Source organism: Nerophis lumbriciformis, linkage group LG30 (genome assembly GCF_033978685.3).
Source record: "Nerophis lumbriciformis linkage group LG30, RoL_Nlum_v2.1, whole genome shotgun sequence".
NCBI classification, from domain to species: domain Eukaryota; kingdom Metazoa; phylum Chordata; class Actinopteri; order Syngnathiformes; family Syngnathidae; genus Nerophis; species Nerophis lumbriciformis.
This window is the reverse complement of record NC_084577.2, coordinates 32,485,490-32,501,612: the sequence shown is the minus strand read 5'-3', so window position 1 is coordinate 32,501,612 and position 16,123 is coordinate 32,485,490. Positions and strand designations below refer to the sequence as shown.

General features: G+C 38.5%; 1 protein-coding gene across 2 annotated transcripts in view; it reads left to right on the top strand.

Annotated features, from left to right (window-relative positions):
- The first annotated feature begins 3,158 nt into the window (after positions 1-3,158).
- LOC133585334 (uncharacterized) overlaps positions 3,159-16,123 on the top strand; it is a 17,293-nt gene continuing 4,328 nt past the window's right edge. The window contains exons 1-3 of one of the 2 annotated variants that reach the window (XM_061937795.2): positions 3,159-3,474; positions 7,662-7,762; positions 8,089-8,140. In XM_061937795.2, coding sequence (XP_061793779.1) covers positions 3,468-3,474; positions 7,662-7,762; positions 8,089-8,140 — 160 coding nt within the window. In that variant the 5' untranslated portion in view covers positions 3,159-3,467. Of the gene's footprint in view, positions 3,475-6,631; positions 7,192-7,661; positions 7,763-8,088; positions 8,141-16,123 lie in introns of those variants that run through there. The other variant, XM_072911954.1, reaches the window with a different exon arrangement.

Below are 16,123 nucleotides of genomic sequence, written 5' to 3'. Positions count from 1 at the left end.
CCTGAGCGAACACCACTGACTTGGAATCTAATCGAGTGAGGGTATGTGGGGGCGGGGTGGAATGGGGGGGGGGGGGGGCAATCTGGGGGGAGGGAATGTGGGGGGAAGGGGTGCAGTTGAAAATCTGTTTGATAATTCAAACGATGATGTCAAGTTCTTTTATTGGTCAGCAGGGGACGACATTTCAGTTCTTTTATTGGTCAACAGGGGCGACATTGCAGTTCTTTTATTGGTCAGCAGGGGGTGACATGGCAGTTCTTTTATTGGTCAGCAGAGGGCGACATTGCAGTTCTTTTATTGGTCAGCAGGGGGTGACATGGCAGTTCTTTTATTGGTCAGCAGGGGGCGACGATGCAGTTCTTTTATTGGTCAGCAGGGGGCGACGATGCAGTTCTTTTATTGGTCAGCAGGGGGCGACGATGCAGTTCTTTTATTGGTCAGCAGGGGGCAACATTGCATTGCTGCTGCAGAGAGAACTTCTTTTCCTCATTTTCTTCACCTCATGATCGATGAGGTGAAGAAAATGAGGAAACAAAGTTCAAGAGTTAAGAAAAGACATGTGGACTACTCGTCACGTGCACTCAGAAAAAAGCAATAATACATTTGAATTTTGCTAAAGTGTATCAAGAAAATACATCAAAAAACACAAAGACGCATAAAAACATGAATTATATTTGATGACAATAAAAATGTAAAACAATATATTATAATAGATGAAGAAGATGAAAATATAAAGAAAATAAATAAAGAATATGAAGATGATATAAAAAATGAATGATACAAGATAAAGAAGTTTTGAAGAACATACAGAAAATGCATAATAAACAATGAAGAAGTTAAACAATATAAAAATATGTTATAATAGATAAAGACGACAAAAGCAAATCAATTATAATAAATAAAGAATTAAAAAATGTAAGGAATTCACATCAAAAGTAATCAAATATGAAGACACTTTTCATAAGAACACGTTAAAATACAGTTTAAAAAGATCAGTCACAAATAAATTGTCTTAATGTGATTAAAATATAGAAAATATTAAGTGTATTATTTGACTACTGTTAGTGGCAATATTATCAATAATGTAATAATAATAATAAAAATAATAATACAAAGAAGAAGGATGTAATCTTGTATGAAAAATGAAGTTCAACAGTCTTATCAAGAAATACAAACATTAAAATACTTCTGTTGACTGCATAAGTGGAGATTATTGATGGAATATTGACGATTATTATCAATCATTTGTCTTGCACTCAACTTGTCTTAATGTCTTCATATTTCTTTGGATAAAGACAATTAATGTCTTCATATTTCTTTGAACAACGACAATTAATGTCTTCATATTTCTTTGAACAAAGACAATTAATGTCTTCATATTTCTTTGGATAAAGACAATTAATGTCTTCATATTTCTTTGAACAAAGACAATTAATGTCTTCATATTTCTTTGGATAAAGACAATTAATGTCTTCATATTTCTTTGAACAAAGACAATTAATGTCTTCATATTTCTTTGGACAAAGACAATTCCTGTCTTCATATTTCTTTGGACAGAAACAATTAAAGTCTTCATATTTCTTTGGACAGAAACTATTAATGTCTTCATATTTCTTTGAACAAAAACAATTAATGTCTTCATATTTCTTTGGACAAAGACAATTAATGTTTTCATATTTCTTTGGACAGAAACAATTAATGTCTTCATATTTCTTTGGACAGAAACTATTAATGTCTTCATATTTCTTTGGACAGAAACAATTAATGTATTCATATTTCTTTGGACAAAGACAATTAATGTTTTCATATTTCTTTGGACAGAAACAATTAATGTCTTCGTATTTATTTGGACAAAGACAATTAAAGTCTTCATATTTCTTTGGACAGAAACAATTAATGTCTTCATATTTCTTTGAACAAAGACAATTAATGTCTTCATATTTCTTTGGACAAAGACAATTAATGTCTTCATATTTCTTTGGACAGAAACAATTAATGTCTTCATATTTCTTTGGATAAAGACAATTAATGTCTTCATATTTCTTTGAACAAAAACAATTAATGTCATCATATTTATTTGGACAAAAGCAATTAATGTCATCATATTTATTTGTACAGAAACAATTAATGTCTTCATATTTCTTTGGACAGAAACAATTAATGTCTTCATATTTATTGGGACAGAAACAATTAATGTCATCATATTTCTTTGAACAAAGACAATTAATGTCTTCATATTTATTTGAACAAAGACAATTAATGTCTTCATATTTCTTTGAACAAAGGCAAGTAATGTCATCATATTTCTTTGGACAGAAACAATTAATGTCATCATATTTCTTTGGACAGAAACAATTAATGTCATCATATTTCTTTGGACAAAACAATTAATGTCTTCATATTTCTTTGAACAAAGACAATTAATGTCTTCATGTTTCTTTGAACAAAGACAATTAATGTCTTCATATTTCTTTGGACAAAAAAAATTAATGTCATCATATTTCTTTGGACAGAAACAATTAATGTCATCATATTTATTTGGACATAAACAATTAATGGCATCATATTTCTTTGGACAAAACAATTAATGTCTTCATATTTCTTTGAACAAAGACAATTAATGTCTTCATATTTCTTTGGACAAAGGCAATTAAAGTCTTCATATTTCTTTGAACAAAGACAATTAATGTCTTCATATTTCTTGGAGAGAAACCTTTGAAAGCAGTGACATTGAGAGGTGTCTGAACGGAAGATGAAGGTGAAAAAGAAGAACTTTAATAACGGAAGATGAAGGTCAAAAGGAAGATTTTGAAGAGTTTTAGGCCAGAAAGTTGTTGAAGTGGAAGGCCTCAACTTCCAAGATGGCCGCTGCCTTGGCCACGCCCACTCCAGTCCCAATTTCCTGGGCTTTTGCCACTAATCAAAAGTGAGAAGTGCGTGAAAGTGCACATTTGATCAGTGCAGAGGAGGTCCACTTGAGGTTGTGAGCCAAAGAGTGCAAGTGCAGCCAAAGTGCAAGTTTGCTGCGCAGATCAGAGAGGGGCTGCACTGACGTCATATCGCAAAAGGAGGCCAAAATGAATAAAAGTGGCTTTTATGCGCCATGAAAATGTGCGCATGTGCCGTGATGCGTTCAAGTCAAGTGTGTATTTGGCTGTAAAGTGCAGATATTTGATGAAAAGAGCCCAAAACGTGCTTGCTTCTGAATATTCAAATCGAAAGTAACGCGCAATCGATTCATTGTCAAATCATTGAGTTCTTGGCCTTTTAAAAAGTCGGCAGGCAGCAAGAAAAGCTCAAAGTTGCATCTTCTCAGCTTTTCTACAATATTCTTGCATGCTCTCCACTCCCACGCGAGCACACTGCGCGCTTTTTCACGCACTTTTGCAGACTTTTGCTGTTTGCGCACAAGAGGACGTTGAGGAGGTCTTCATCAACTCTTCATCATCGTCATCCTCGGCGCCCTCATGGCTGGTGAGTTTTTCTTCTGCTGCACACAAACTTACATATTAGTTGTGTGCCAAGCAAATATTCATCAGATTAATGATGTGCCAAGCAAATATTCATCATATTAGTTGTGTGCCAAGCAAATATTCATCATATTAATTATGTGCCAAGCAAATATTCATCATGTTAGTTATGTGCCAAGCAAATATTCATCATGTTAGTTATGTGCCAAGCAAATATTCATCATGTTAGTTATGTGCCAAGCAAATATTCATCATGTTAGTTGTGTGCCAAGCAAATATTCATCATGTTAGTTATGTGCCAAGCAAATATTCATCATATTAATTATGTGCCAAGCAAATATTCATCATATTAGTTGTGTGCCAAGCAAATATTCATCATGTTAGTTATGTGCCAAGCAAATATTCATCATATTAGTTGTGTGCCAAGCAAATATTCATCATGTTAGTTACGTGCCAAGCAAATATTCATCATGTTAGTTACGTGCCAAGCAAATATTCATCATGTTAGTTATGTGCCAAGCAAATATTCATCATGTTAGTTATGTGCCAAGCAAATATTCATCATATTAATTATGTGCCAAGCAAATATTCATCATATTAGTTATGTGCCAAGCAAATATTCATCATATTAGTTATGTGCCAAGCAAATATTCATCATGTTAGTTATGTGCCAAGCAAATATTCATCATGTTAGTTATGTGCCAAGCAAATATTCATCATATTAGTTATGTGCCAAGCAAATATTCATCATGTTAGTTATGTGCCAAGCAAATATTCATCATATTAGTTATGTGCCAAGCAAATATTCATCATGTTAGTTATGTGCCAAGCAAATATTCATCATGTTAGTTATGTGCCAAGCAAATATTCATCATGTTAGTTATGTGCCAAGCAAGTCTTCATCAACATCTTCTGTTCATTCCAAAGTATTCTCCTTTATTGCAAAAACATCCTCTTGATTCAAAGTTATGTCCAATCAAATCCTTCTCTTGATGAGCTCCTTTACAAAGAAAGTATTCTATTTATTTAAGGTGTTCACTTTATTGCTAAATATCTTCTGTGTTCAAAAAGATATCATTTTTATTCACAAAAATATCCTCTTTATTCATTTAACCTTTTATTCAAAGTTATTCCCTTTATTCAAAGTTATTCCCTTTATTGACAATTCCTCTTCAGTTGCACTTCTGAAGAAGAATAAATTAATTCAACTTATTTGCATTTGCACACAAGTGGGATTGGATATTTTACATTTAGATTTAGACTTAGACTAACATTTGGGATTGGACATTTTACACTTAGACTAACATTATTCAAACACAAACCAAGTATTGGTACATGTGTAATGAAGTATTGGTACATGTTTAATGAAGTATTGATACATGTGTAATGAAGTATTGGTACATGTGTAATGAAGTATTGGTACATGTGTAATGAAGTATTGATACATGTGTAATGAAGTATTGATACATGTGTAATGAAGTATTGGTACATGTTTAATGAAGTATTGGTACATGTGTAATGAAGTATTGGTACATGTGTAATGAAGTATTGATACATGTGTAATGAAGTATTGGTACATGTGTAATGAAGTATTGGTACATGTGTAATGAAGTATTGGTACATGTGTAATGAAGTATTGGTACATGTGTAATGAAGTATTGGTACATGTGTAATGAAGTATTGGTACATGTGTAATGAAGTATTGGTACATGTGTAATGAAGTATTGATACATGTGTAATGAAGTATTGATATATTGTTTCCAATTCCGATTCCGATGCGTGCCAAAGTGCAGTCTGGGCCATGAAAGAGGAGACGTAAAGGTGTGTGTGTGGTAAAGGTGTGTGTGTAGTAATGGTGTGTGTGTAGAAAAAGTGTGTGTGTAGTAAAGGTCTGTGTGTAGTAATGGCGTGTGTGTAGAATAAGAAGAGACGTAAAGGTGTGTGTGTGTAGAATAAGAGAAGACGTAAAGGTGTGTGTGTGTGTAGTAAAGGTGTGTGTGTAGTAAAAGTGTGTGTGTAGTAAAGGTGTGTGTGTAGTAAAAGTGTGTGTGTAGTGAAGGTGTGTGTGTAGAATAAGAGAAGACGTAAAGGTGTGTGTGTAGTAAAAGTGTGTGTGTAGTAAAGGTGTGTATGTAGTAAAAGTGTGTGTGTAATAAAAGTGTGTGTGTAGTAAATGTGTGTGTGTAAAATAAGAAGAGATGTAAAGGTGTGTGCGTGTAGTAAATGTGTGTGTGTAGTAAAAGTGTGTGTGTAGTAAATGTGTGTGTGTAGAATAAGAAGAGATGTAAAGGTGTGTGCGTGTAGTAAATGTGTGTGTGTAGTAAAGTGTGTGTGTAGTAAAGGTGTGTGTGTAGAATAAGAGAAGACGTAAAGGTGTGTGTGTGTGTAGTAAAGGTGTGTGTGTAGTAAAAGTGTGTGTGTAGTAAAGGTGTGTGTGTAGAATAAGAGGAGACATAAATGTGTGTGCGTGTAGTAAATGTGTGTGTGTAGAATAAGAAGAGACGTAAAGGTGTGTATGTAGTAAAGGTGTGTGTGTAGTAAAAGTGTGTGTGTAGTAAATGTGTGTGTGTAGAATAAGAGGAGACGTAAAGGTGTGTGCGTGTAGTAAAGGTGTGTGTGTAGAATGAAAGATAATGTATGAAGAGAATATGAATATTTAGCAGCGACTTTTCTTGACGTGCGTTTCTTTCTTTCCATTTTGCCTGCAGGCGATCTTTTTTAAACCTTTTTTCTGCTCCTCAACCACACAAATGTCTTCAAACACCAACGATAGAAATAACATCAAATATCAAAAATAGAAATACGATCAAATCATATTAAATGATCAAATCATATTTAATGATCAAATCATATTTAATGATCAAATCATATTTGAGATCAAATGGTATTTAATGATCAAATATATGATCAAATGGTATTTAATGATCAAATATATGATCAAATGGTATTTAATGATCAAATATATGATCAAATGGTATTTAATGATCAAATATATGATCAAGTGGTATTTAATGATGAAATATATGATCAAGTGGTATTTAATGATGAAATATATGATGAAATGGTATTGAATGATGAAATATATGATGAAATGGTATTTGATGATCAAATGCGACATGTGATGACGTCAGCATGTTGACGTGAGTGCTGGTTGACATTTTCGCTCATCGGAGAGCAAGACTTTCTAACGAGGAGATGAAAGAAGAACATTCCGATGGATAAAAAGACTTCGATGCGATATTTGCAACAATCGATCATCAAATCACTCGCAGTGTTTCTTGTTGATTGACAACTTTTTCTTTCCGAGTGACTTTCTTGCTGGCTTGCTTTGCTCATCAATAATTCTACTATCAATAATTCTACTATCAATAATTCTACTATCAATAATTCTACTATCAATAATTCTACTCATCAATAATTCTACTATCAATAATTCTACTATCAATAATTCTACTATCAATAATTCTACTATCAATAATTCTACTCATCAATAATTCTACTATCAATAATTCTACTATCAATAATTCTACTCATCAATAATGTACATCATCAGCCCACTTGGCGATCACCTATCAATACTCCAATAATTGATCACTTCTTACCGCCAACTTGTGCCGTCTTTGGACGAGATCAAACGTTCACTTCGTGCTCGGAGCTTTGCAGCTCAGTCTGACGGAAAGGTGCGCACAGTCGGTGAGCACAGCCAGGTGAGCACAGCCAGGTGAGCACAGCCAGGTGAGCACAGCTAAGTGAGCACAGGTGAGCACAGCCAGGTGAACACAGCTAAGTGAGCACAGGTGAGCACAGGTGAGCACAGGTGAGCACAGCCCGGCAAACATTGTCCGGACTAACCGGGAACAAACCCAAATGCGGAGCCGTTGCGTTTTTGCGCACCAAAACGCGCACATCTTGGTTTGGGTTGATATTTCTTATGATTGATTGATTGATTGATTGATTGATGTCTCAGTGTGACACTTTACATGAAATGTCATTTCTACAACTCCACCCTTTTTCATCAATGAAATCATTTCAATGTTGGATTTGATCAGGAAAACAAAAACATTCACCTGAAAACTCACCGAGGGTGTACGTGTTTGTGTGGGGGGCGTGGCTGGGTGTGTGCGTGTGTGTGCGTGCGTGTGTGTGTGTGTGTGTGTGTGTGTGTGTGTGTGTGTGTGTGTGTGTGTGCAGACAAAGTGCGCGTGTACCAGGGCGTGCGCGTGAAGACGACGGTGAAACAGCTGCTGCAGAGACACAGAGCTAGACTGGCCACCCGGAAAAGAGTCAGAAAGGTATTAGTATGAGTACTCATACAAGTATTTATATTACTTTGTATATTATACAAGTATTTATATTACTTTGTATATGAGTACTTATACAAGTATTTATATTACTTTGTATATGAGTACTTATACAAGTATTTATATTACTTTGTATATTATACAAGTATTTATATTACTTTGTATATTATACAAGTATTTATATTACTTTGTATATGAGTACTTATACAAGTATTTATATTCCTTTGTATATGAGTACATATATGTATTGATATATATGTGAGATGACGTCATGTGTGAAGGTTCTTCTTCTTCTTCTTCTTCTTCTTCTTCTTCAGATGTCAGAAACATGTTTGGATCTTCACACTCTCTGTGCCTCCACTCTTCCCAGTAAGTCAACATACTTTTATAAATACTACATCACACTATGGTCAACATACCTTTATAAATACTACATTACATTATGGTCAACATACTTTTATAAATACTACATCACACTATGGTCAACATACTTTTATAAATACTACATTACATTATGGTCAATATACTTTTATAAATACTACATCACACTATGGTCAACATACTTTTATAAATACTACATCACACTATGGTCAACAAACCTTTAAAAATACTACGTTACACTATGGTCAACATACTTTTATAAATACTACATCACACTATGGTCAACATACTTTTATAAATACTACATCACACTATGGTCAACATACTTTTATAAATACTACATCACACTATGGCAAACATACTTTTATAAATACTACATCACACTATGGTCACTCCTCTCTGAGCTGCCACCTTAACGTGGTAGAGGAGTTTGCGTGTCCCAATGATCCTAGGAGCTATGTTGTCCGGGGGCTTTATGCCCCCTGGTAGGGTCTCCCAAGACAAACTGGTTCTAGGTGAGGGATCAGACAAAGAGCAGCTCGAAGACCTCCATGAAGAATAAAAACAAATGACCCAGATTTCCCTCGCCCGGATGCGGGTCACCGGGGCCCCGCTCTGGAGCCAGGCCCGGAGGTGGGGCACGATGGCGAGCGCCTGTCCCCATGGGGCCCGGCCGGGCACAGCCCGAAGAGGCAACATGGGTCCCCCCTCCAATGGGCTCACCACCCATAGCAGGGGCCATGGAGGTCGAGTGCAGTGTGAGCTGGGCGGAAGCCTAAGGCAGGGCACTTGGCGGTCCGATCCTCGGCTACAGAAGCTAGCTCTTGGGACGTGGAACGTCACCTCGCTGGGGGGGAAGGAGCCTGAGCTAGTGCGCGAGGTCGAGAAGTTCCGGCTAGATATAGTCGGACTCACTTCAACGCACAGCAAGGGCTCTGGAACCAGTTCTCTCGAGAGGGGCTGGACTCTCTTCCACTCTGGTGTTGCCGGCAGTGAGAGGCAACGGGCTGGGGTGGCAATTCTTGTTGCCCCCCGGATCAGAGCCTGCACGTTGGAGTTCAACCCGGTGGACGAGAGGGTAGCTTCCCTCCGCCTTCGGGTGGGGGGGACGGGTCTTGACTGTGGTTTGCGCTTACACGCCAAACGGCAGCTCACCCACCCTTTTTGGATTCGCTCGAGGGAGTACTTGAGAGTGCTCCCCCGGGTAATTCCCTCGTTCTACTGGGGGACTTCAACGCCCATGTTGACAACAACAGTGAAAGCTGGAGAGGCGTGATTGGGAAGAATGGCCGCCCGGATCTGAACCCGAGTGGTGTTTGTTATTGGACTTTTGTGCCCGTCACAGATTGTCCATAATGAACATCATGTTCAAACATAAGGGTGTCCATATGTGCACTTGGCACCAGGACACCCTAGGCCGCAATTCCATGATCGACTTTGTAGTTGTGTCATCGGATTTGCGGCCTCATGTTTTGGACACTCGGGTGAAGAGAGGGGCGGAGCTTTCTACCGATCACCACCTGGTGGTAAGTTGGCTGCGATGGTGGGGGAGGATGCCGGACAGACCTGGCAGGCCCAAACGCATTGTGAGGGTTTGCTGGGAACGTCTGGCAGAGTCTCCTGTCAGAGAGAGTTTCAATTCCCACCTCCGGAAGAACTTTGAACATGTCACGAGGGAGGTGCTGGACATTGAGTCCGAATGGACCATGTTCCGCGCCTCTTTTGTCGAGGCAGCTGATTGGAGCTGTGGCCGCAAGGTAGTTGGTGCCTGTCGTAGTGGTAATCCTAGAACCCGTTGGTGGACACCGGCGGTGAGGGATGCCGTCAAGCTGATGAAGGAGTCCAATCGGGTTCTTTTGGCTCATAGGACTCCTGAGGCAGCAGACAGGTACCGACAGGCCAAGCGGTGTGCGGCTTCAGCGGTTGCGGAGGCAAAAACTCGGACATGGGAGGAGTTCGGGGAAGCCATGGAAAACGACTTCCGGACGACTTCGAAGCGATTCTGGACCACCATCCGCCGCCTCAGGAAGGGGAAGCAGTGCACTATCAACAACGTGTATGGTGAGGGTGGTGTTCTGCTGACCTCGACTGCGGATGTTGTGGATCGGTGGAGAGAATACTTCGAAGACCTCCTCAATCCCACCAACACGTCTTCCTATGAGGAAGCAGTGCCTGGGGAGTCTGTGGTGGGCTCTCCTATTTCTGGGGCTGAGGTTGCTGAGATAGATAAAAAGCTCCTCGGTGGCAAGGCCCCAGGGGTAGATGAGATCCGCCTGGAGTTCCTTAAGGCTCTGGATGCTGTGGGGCTGTCTTGGTTGACAAGACTCTGCAGCATCGCGTGGACATAGGGGGCGGTACCTCTGGATTGGCAGACCGGGGTGGTGGTTCCTCTCTTTAAGAAGGGGAACCGGAGGGTGTGTTCTAACTATCGTGGGATCACACTCCTCAGCCTTCCCGGTAAGGTCTATTCAGGTGTACTGGAGAGGAGGCTACGCCGGATAGTCGAACCTCGGATTCAGGAGGAACAGTGTGGTTTTCGTCCTGGTCGTGGAACTGTGGACCAGCTCTATACTCTCGGCAGGGTCCTTGAGGGTGCATGGGAGTTTGCCTAACCAGTCTACATGTGCTTTGTGGACTTGGAGAAGGCATTCGACCGTGTCCCTCGGGAAGTCCTTTGGGGAGTGCTCAGAGAGTATGGGGTTTCGGACTGTCTGATTTTGACGGTCCGCTCCCTGTGTGATCAGTGTCACAGCTTGGTCCGCACTGCTGGCAGTAAGTCGGACAAGTTTACAGTGAGGGTTGGACTCCGCCGAGGCTGCCCTTTGTCACCGATTCTGTTCATAACATTTATGGACAGAATTTCCAGGCGCAGTCAAGGCGTTCAGGGGATCCGGTTTGGTGGCTGCAGGATTAGGTCTCTGCTTTTTGCAGATGATGTGGTCCTGATGGCTTCATCTGGCCAGGATCTTCAGCTCTCGCTGGATCGGTTCGCAGCTGAGTGTGAAGCGACTGGGATGAGAATCAGCACCTCCAAGTCCGAGTCCACGGTTCTCGCCCGGAAAAGGGTGGAGTGCCATCTCCGGGTTGCGGAGGAAACCCTGCCCCAAGTGGAGGAGTTCAAGTACCTCGGAGTCTTGTTCACGAGTGAGGGAAGAGTGGATCGTGAGATCGACAGGCGGATCGGTGCGGCGTCTTCAGTAATGCGGACGCTGTATCGATCCGTTGTGGTGAAGAAGGAGCTGAGCCGGAAGGCAAAGCTCTCAATTTACCGGTCGATCTACGTTCCCATCCTCACCTATGGTCATGAACTTTGGGTTATGACCAAAAGGACAAGATCACGAGTACAAGCGGCCGAAATGAGTTTCCTCCGCCGGGTGGCGGGGCTCTCCCTTAGAGATAGGGTGAGAAGCTCTGTCATTCGGGGGGAGCTCAAAGTAAAGCCGCTGCTCCTCCACATCGAGAGGAGCCAGATGAGGTGGTTCGGGCATCTGGTCAGGATGCCACCCGATCGCCTCCCTAGTGAGGTGTTTAGGGCACGTCCGACCGGTAGGAGGCCAAGGGGAAGACCCAGGACACGTTGGGAAGACTATGTCTCCCAGCTGGCCTGGGAATGCCTCGAGATCCCCCGGGAAGAGCTGGACGAAGTGGCTGGGGAGAGGGAAGTCTGGGCTTCCCTGCTTAGGCTGCTGCCCCCGCGACCCGACCTCGGATAAGCGGAAGAAGATGGATGGATGGATGGATGGATGGACACTATGGTCAACATACTTTTATAAATATTACATCACACTATGGTCAACATACTTTTATAAATACTACATCACACTATGGTCAACATACTTTTATAAATACCACATCACACTATGGTCAACATACTTTTATAAATACTACATCACATTATGGTCAACATACTTTTATAAATACTACATCACACTATGGTCAACATACTTTTATAAATACTACATCACACTATGGTCCACATACTTTTATAAATATGACATCGAAGAGTTACCACTATAGTGAACATACTTTACAAAATACCACATCACACTATGGTCAACATACTTTTCTAAATACTACATCACAGAGTTACCACTATGGTGAAAATACTTTACAAAATACTACATCACATATTTACGACTATGGTGAACATGCATTACAAAATAGTACATCACATGTTTGATGTAGTATATGATGAATTATTATGAACCTCCTGAGAATCAACATTGTCCAAACCAATAAAACATGTCCACGGCTTCTCAGGAAGTTAAAAGTTAAGACACTGAGCTGAACATTATTATTATTATTCATAATAATAATAATACAATTATTATTATAGTTGCTATTATAATTATTATTATTAATAATAATAATATTTTTTTTATTAATAATAATATTATTATTAATAATAATAATAATTATTATAATAATGATAATAATAATAATTATTATAATTATAAATCTTATTTTTAATAATAATATGACTATTATTAATAATAATAATTATTATAATAATTATTATAATAATAATTGTATTATTATTATGAATAATAATAATAATGTTCAGCTCAGTGTCTTTTAACTCTTAACTTCCTGAGAAGCAGTGGACATGTTTTAGATAATGATAATATTATCATTATTATCATTATTATCATTATTATAATTTTTCAATAATAGTAATTATTATTATTATAACTATCATCACTTTATATTACTTTTATTAATATAATTTTTTAAATTATTGTTATTATCATTATCATCATATTATAATAATAGTAATTATTATTATTATAACCATCATCATCATTATTATCATTATTATTATTTTTGTTATTATTATTATTATTATTTGTATTATTATTATTAGTAGTAGTAGTAGTAGTAGTAGTACTATCATCATCAATTATTATTATTATTATCATTATTATAATTGTTATTATCATCATCATTATTATTATTAGCATTATTATCATATTATAATAATTATTATTATAATTTTGATTATTATTATTATTGTATTATTAGTATCATCATCATTATTATTATTATTGTCATGTTTTTTATCATTATAATTACTGTTGTTATTATTATTATTATAATTATTATTATGTTTTTTATCATTATTATTACTGTTATTATTATTATCATCGTTATTATTATTATTATTACTATTATTTTTTATTGATCATATTATGGTTATTATTACTATTAATATTATTATGTATTATTGTTTTTTATGTATTATTATATTATCCAAAGACATGCACCTGGGGATAGGTTGATTGGCAACACTAAATGGTCCCTAGTGTGTGAATGTGAGTGTGAATGATGTCTATCTCTGTTGGCCCTGCGTTGAGGTGGCTACTTGTCCAGGGTGTACCTCGCCTTCCGCCCCAATGCAGTTGAGATAGGCTCCAGCACCCCCCGCGACGCCAAAAGGGACAAGTGGTAGAAAATGGATGGATAGGGATGGATGTATTATTATTATTATTATTATCATTATCATTATCATTATCATTATTATTATTATCATTATCATTATTGTTATTATTGTTAATATATGTTTTTTTTTTGTGTGTGTTATTATTATTATTATTATTATTGTTATTATTATTATTATTATCATTATTATTATTATTATTAATAATATTAATATTATATCATTATTTGTATTATTATTATTATTATCATTATAATGATCATTATTATTATTATTATTATCATCATTATTATTATTATTATTATTATCATTATTATTTTGCTACACTGGCTGTTTACACTGTCACTTTAAAGACCCTGAAGTCAAAGTTTCTCATGTATATTACACATAAGACTATATAATATATATAGTATCTGACATACATTACACATAAGACTATATAATATATACAGTATCTGACATACATTACACATAAGACTATATAATATATACAGTATCTGACGTATATTACACATAAGACTATATAATATATACAGTATCTGACATACATTACACATAAGACTATATAATATATACAGTATCTGACATACATTACACATAAGACTATATAATATATACAGTATCTGACATACATTACACATAAGACTATATAATATATACAGTATCTGACATACATTACACATAAGACTATATAATATATACAGTATCTGACGTATATTACACATAAGACTATATAATATATACAGTAATTACTTGATGTTCCTGAACTATACATATGTTTTCATATACTACTTCAAATACTTGCTTACTATAATGAATATGATTGGAACATGATATTAATGTTCAATTACAATAAACGTGTTTATTCTTAACATGCATGACAGGTTATTTTACACCCTGACGTTTTTACCGACATCTTGTTTTTGGAATAATACCACAACAAGACCGTACCGCCAGAATTTTAGTCAGACTCACTTCGTTGCACAGCAAGGGCTCTGGAAGCAGTCCTCTGGAGAGGGCCTGGGTTCTGGCAATACTTGTTAACCCCGACCCAGAGCGTGTATGCTGCATTTTAGAAGAATATTATTGGAGAGCTTCTGAATGGGGCGACGGGTCCTGACTTATTTGTGCTAATGCGCCAAACAGTAGTTCAGACTACCCGCCCTTTTTGAGGTCCCTAAAGGGAGTACTGGAGACTGCTCCCCCAGATGATTCCCTTGTTCTGCGGTGGACTTCAACGCTCATGTTGGCAACTCCAGTGAGACCTGGAGAGGTGTGACTGGGAGGAACCACCGCAGGTAGCTGAACCCAAGTGATATTGTGTTACTGGACTTTTGTGATAAATAAATAATGATAAATGGGTTATACTTGTATAGCGCTTTTCTACCTTCAAGGTACTCAAAGCGCTTTGACAGTATTTCCACATTCACACATTCACACACTGATGGCGGGAGCTGCCATGCAAGGCGCTAACCAGCAGCCATCAGGAGCAAGGGGTGAAGTGTCTTGCCCAAGGACACAACAGACGTGACTAGGATGGTAGAAGGTGGGGATTGAACCCCAGTAACCAGCAACCCTCCGATTGCTGGCACGGCCACTCTACCAACTTCGCCACGCCACGCCGTGTGCTGGTCACATATTGTCTAGAACAAACACCATGTTCAAACATAAGGGCACTTGGCACCAGGACACCCTGGACCGCAGTTCCATGATCGACTTTGTGGTTGTCTCATCAGATTTGAGGTGCCATGTCTTGGAAACTTGGGTCAAGAGTAAGGTGGGGCTTTCAACTGATCACCACTCTGTTGGCTCCAATGGTGGGGGAAGACCTGGCAGGCCCAAACGCATTGTGAGTGTCTGCTGGTAATGTCTGGCAGAGTCTCCCGTCAGAAAGCGATTCAATTACCACCCCTGGAAAAGCTTTGAACACGTCCCGAGGGAGGCATTGGACTATGCGTGGACCATGTTCTGTGCCTCTTTTGTCGAGGCGTCCGATCGGAGCTGGGGCCGCAGGGTGGTTGCTGCCTGTCATAGCGGTGTTCCCAGAGCCCACCGTTTGGCTCAGCTACTGTTGGATCACACCCCTCAGCCTTACTGTCTGTTCAGGTGTACCGGAGAGGGAGTTGCGCAAAACCTCAGATCCAGGAGGAGCAGTGTGGCTTTTGTCCTGGTTGTGGAACTGTGGACCAGCCTTATACTCTCGGCAGGGTCCTTGACGTTGCATGGGAGTTTGCCCAACAAGCCTCCATGTGTTAAGTATACTTGGAGAAGGCATTCGACCGTGTCCCTCAAGAAGTCCTGTAGGGTGTGCTCCAGAAATATGGGGTATCGGACAGCCTGATTGAGCAGTGTGTGATTGGTGTCAGAGCTTGGCCTGCATTGTCAGAATGAAATCCGACCTGTTTCCAGTAAGGTTTGGACTCCGCCAGGGCTACTCATTGTCAACAATTCTGTTCTGAACTTTTGTGGATAGAATTTCTAGATGCATTTGGGCAGCTGAAGGGATCCACTTTTGTGGCTGCAGGATTAGGTCT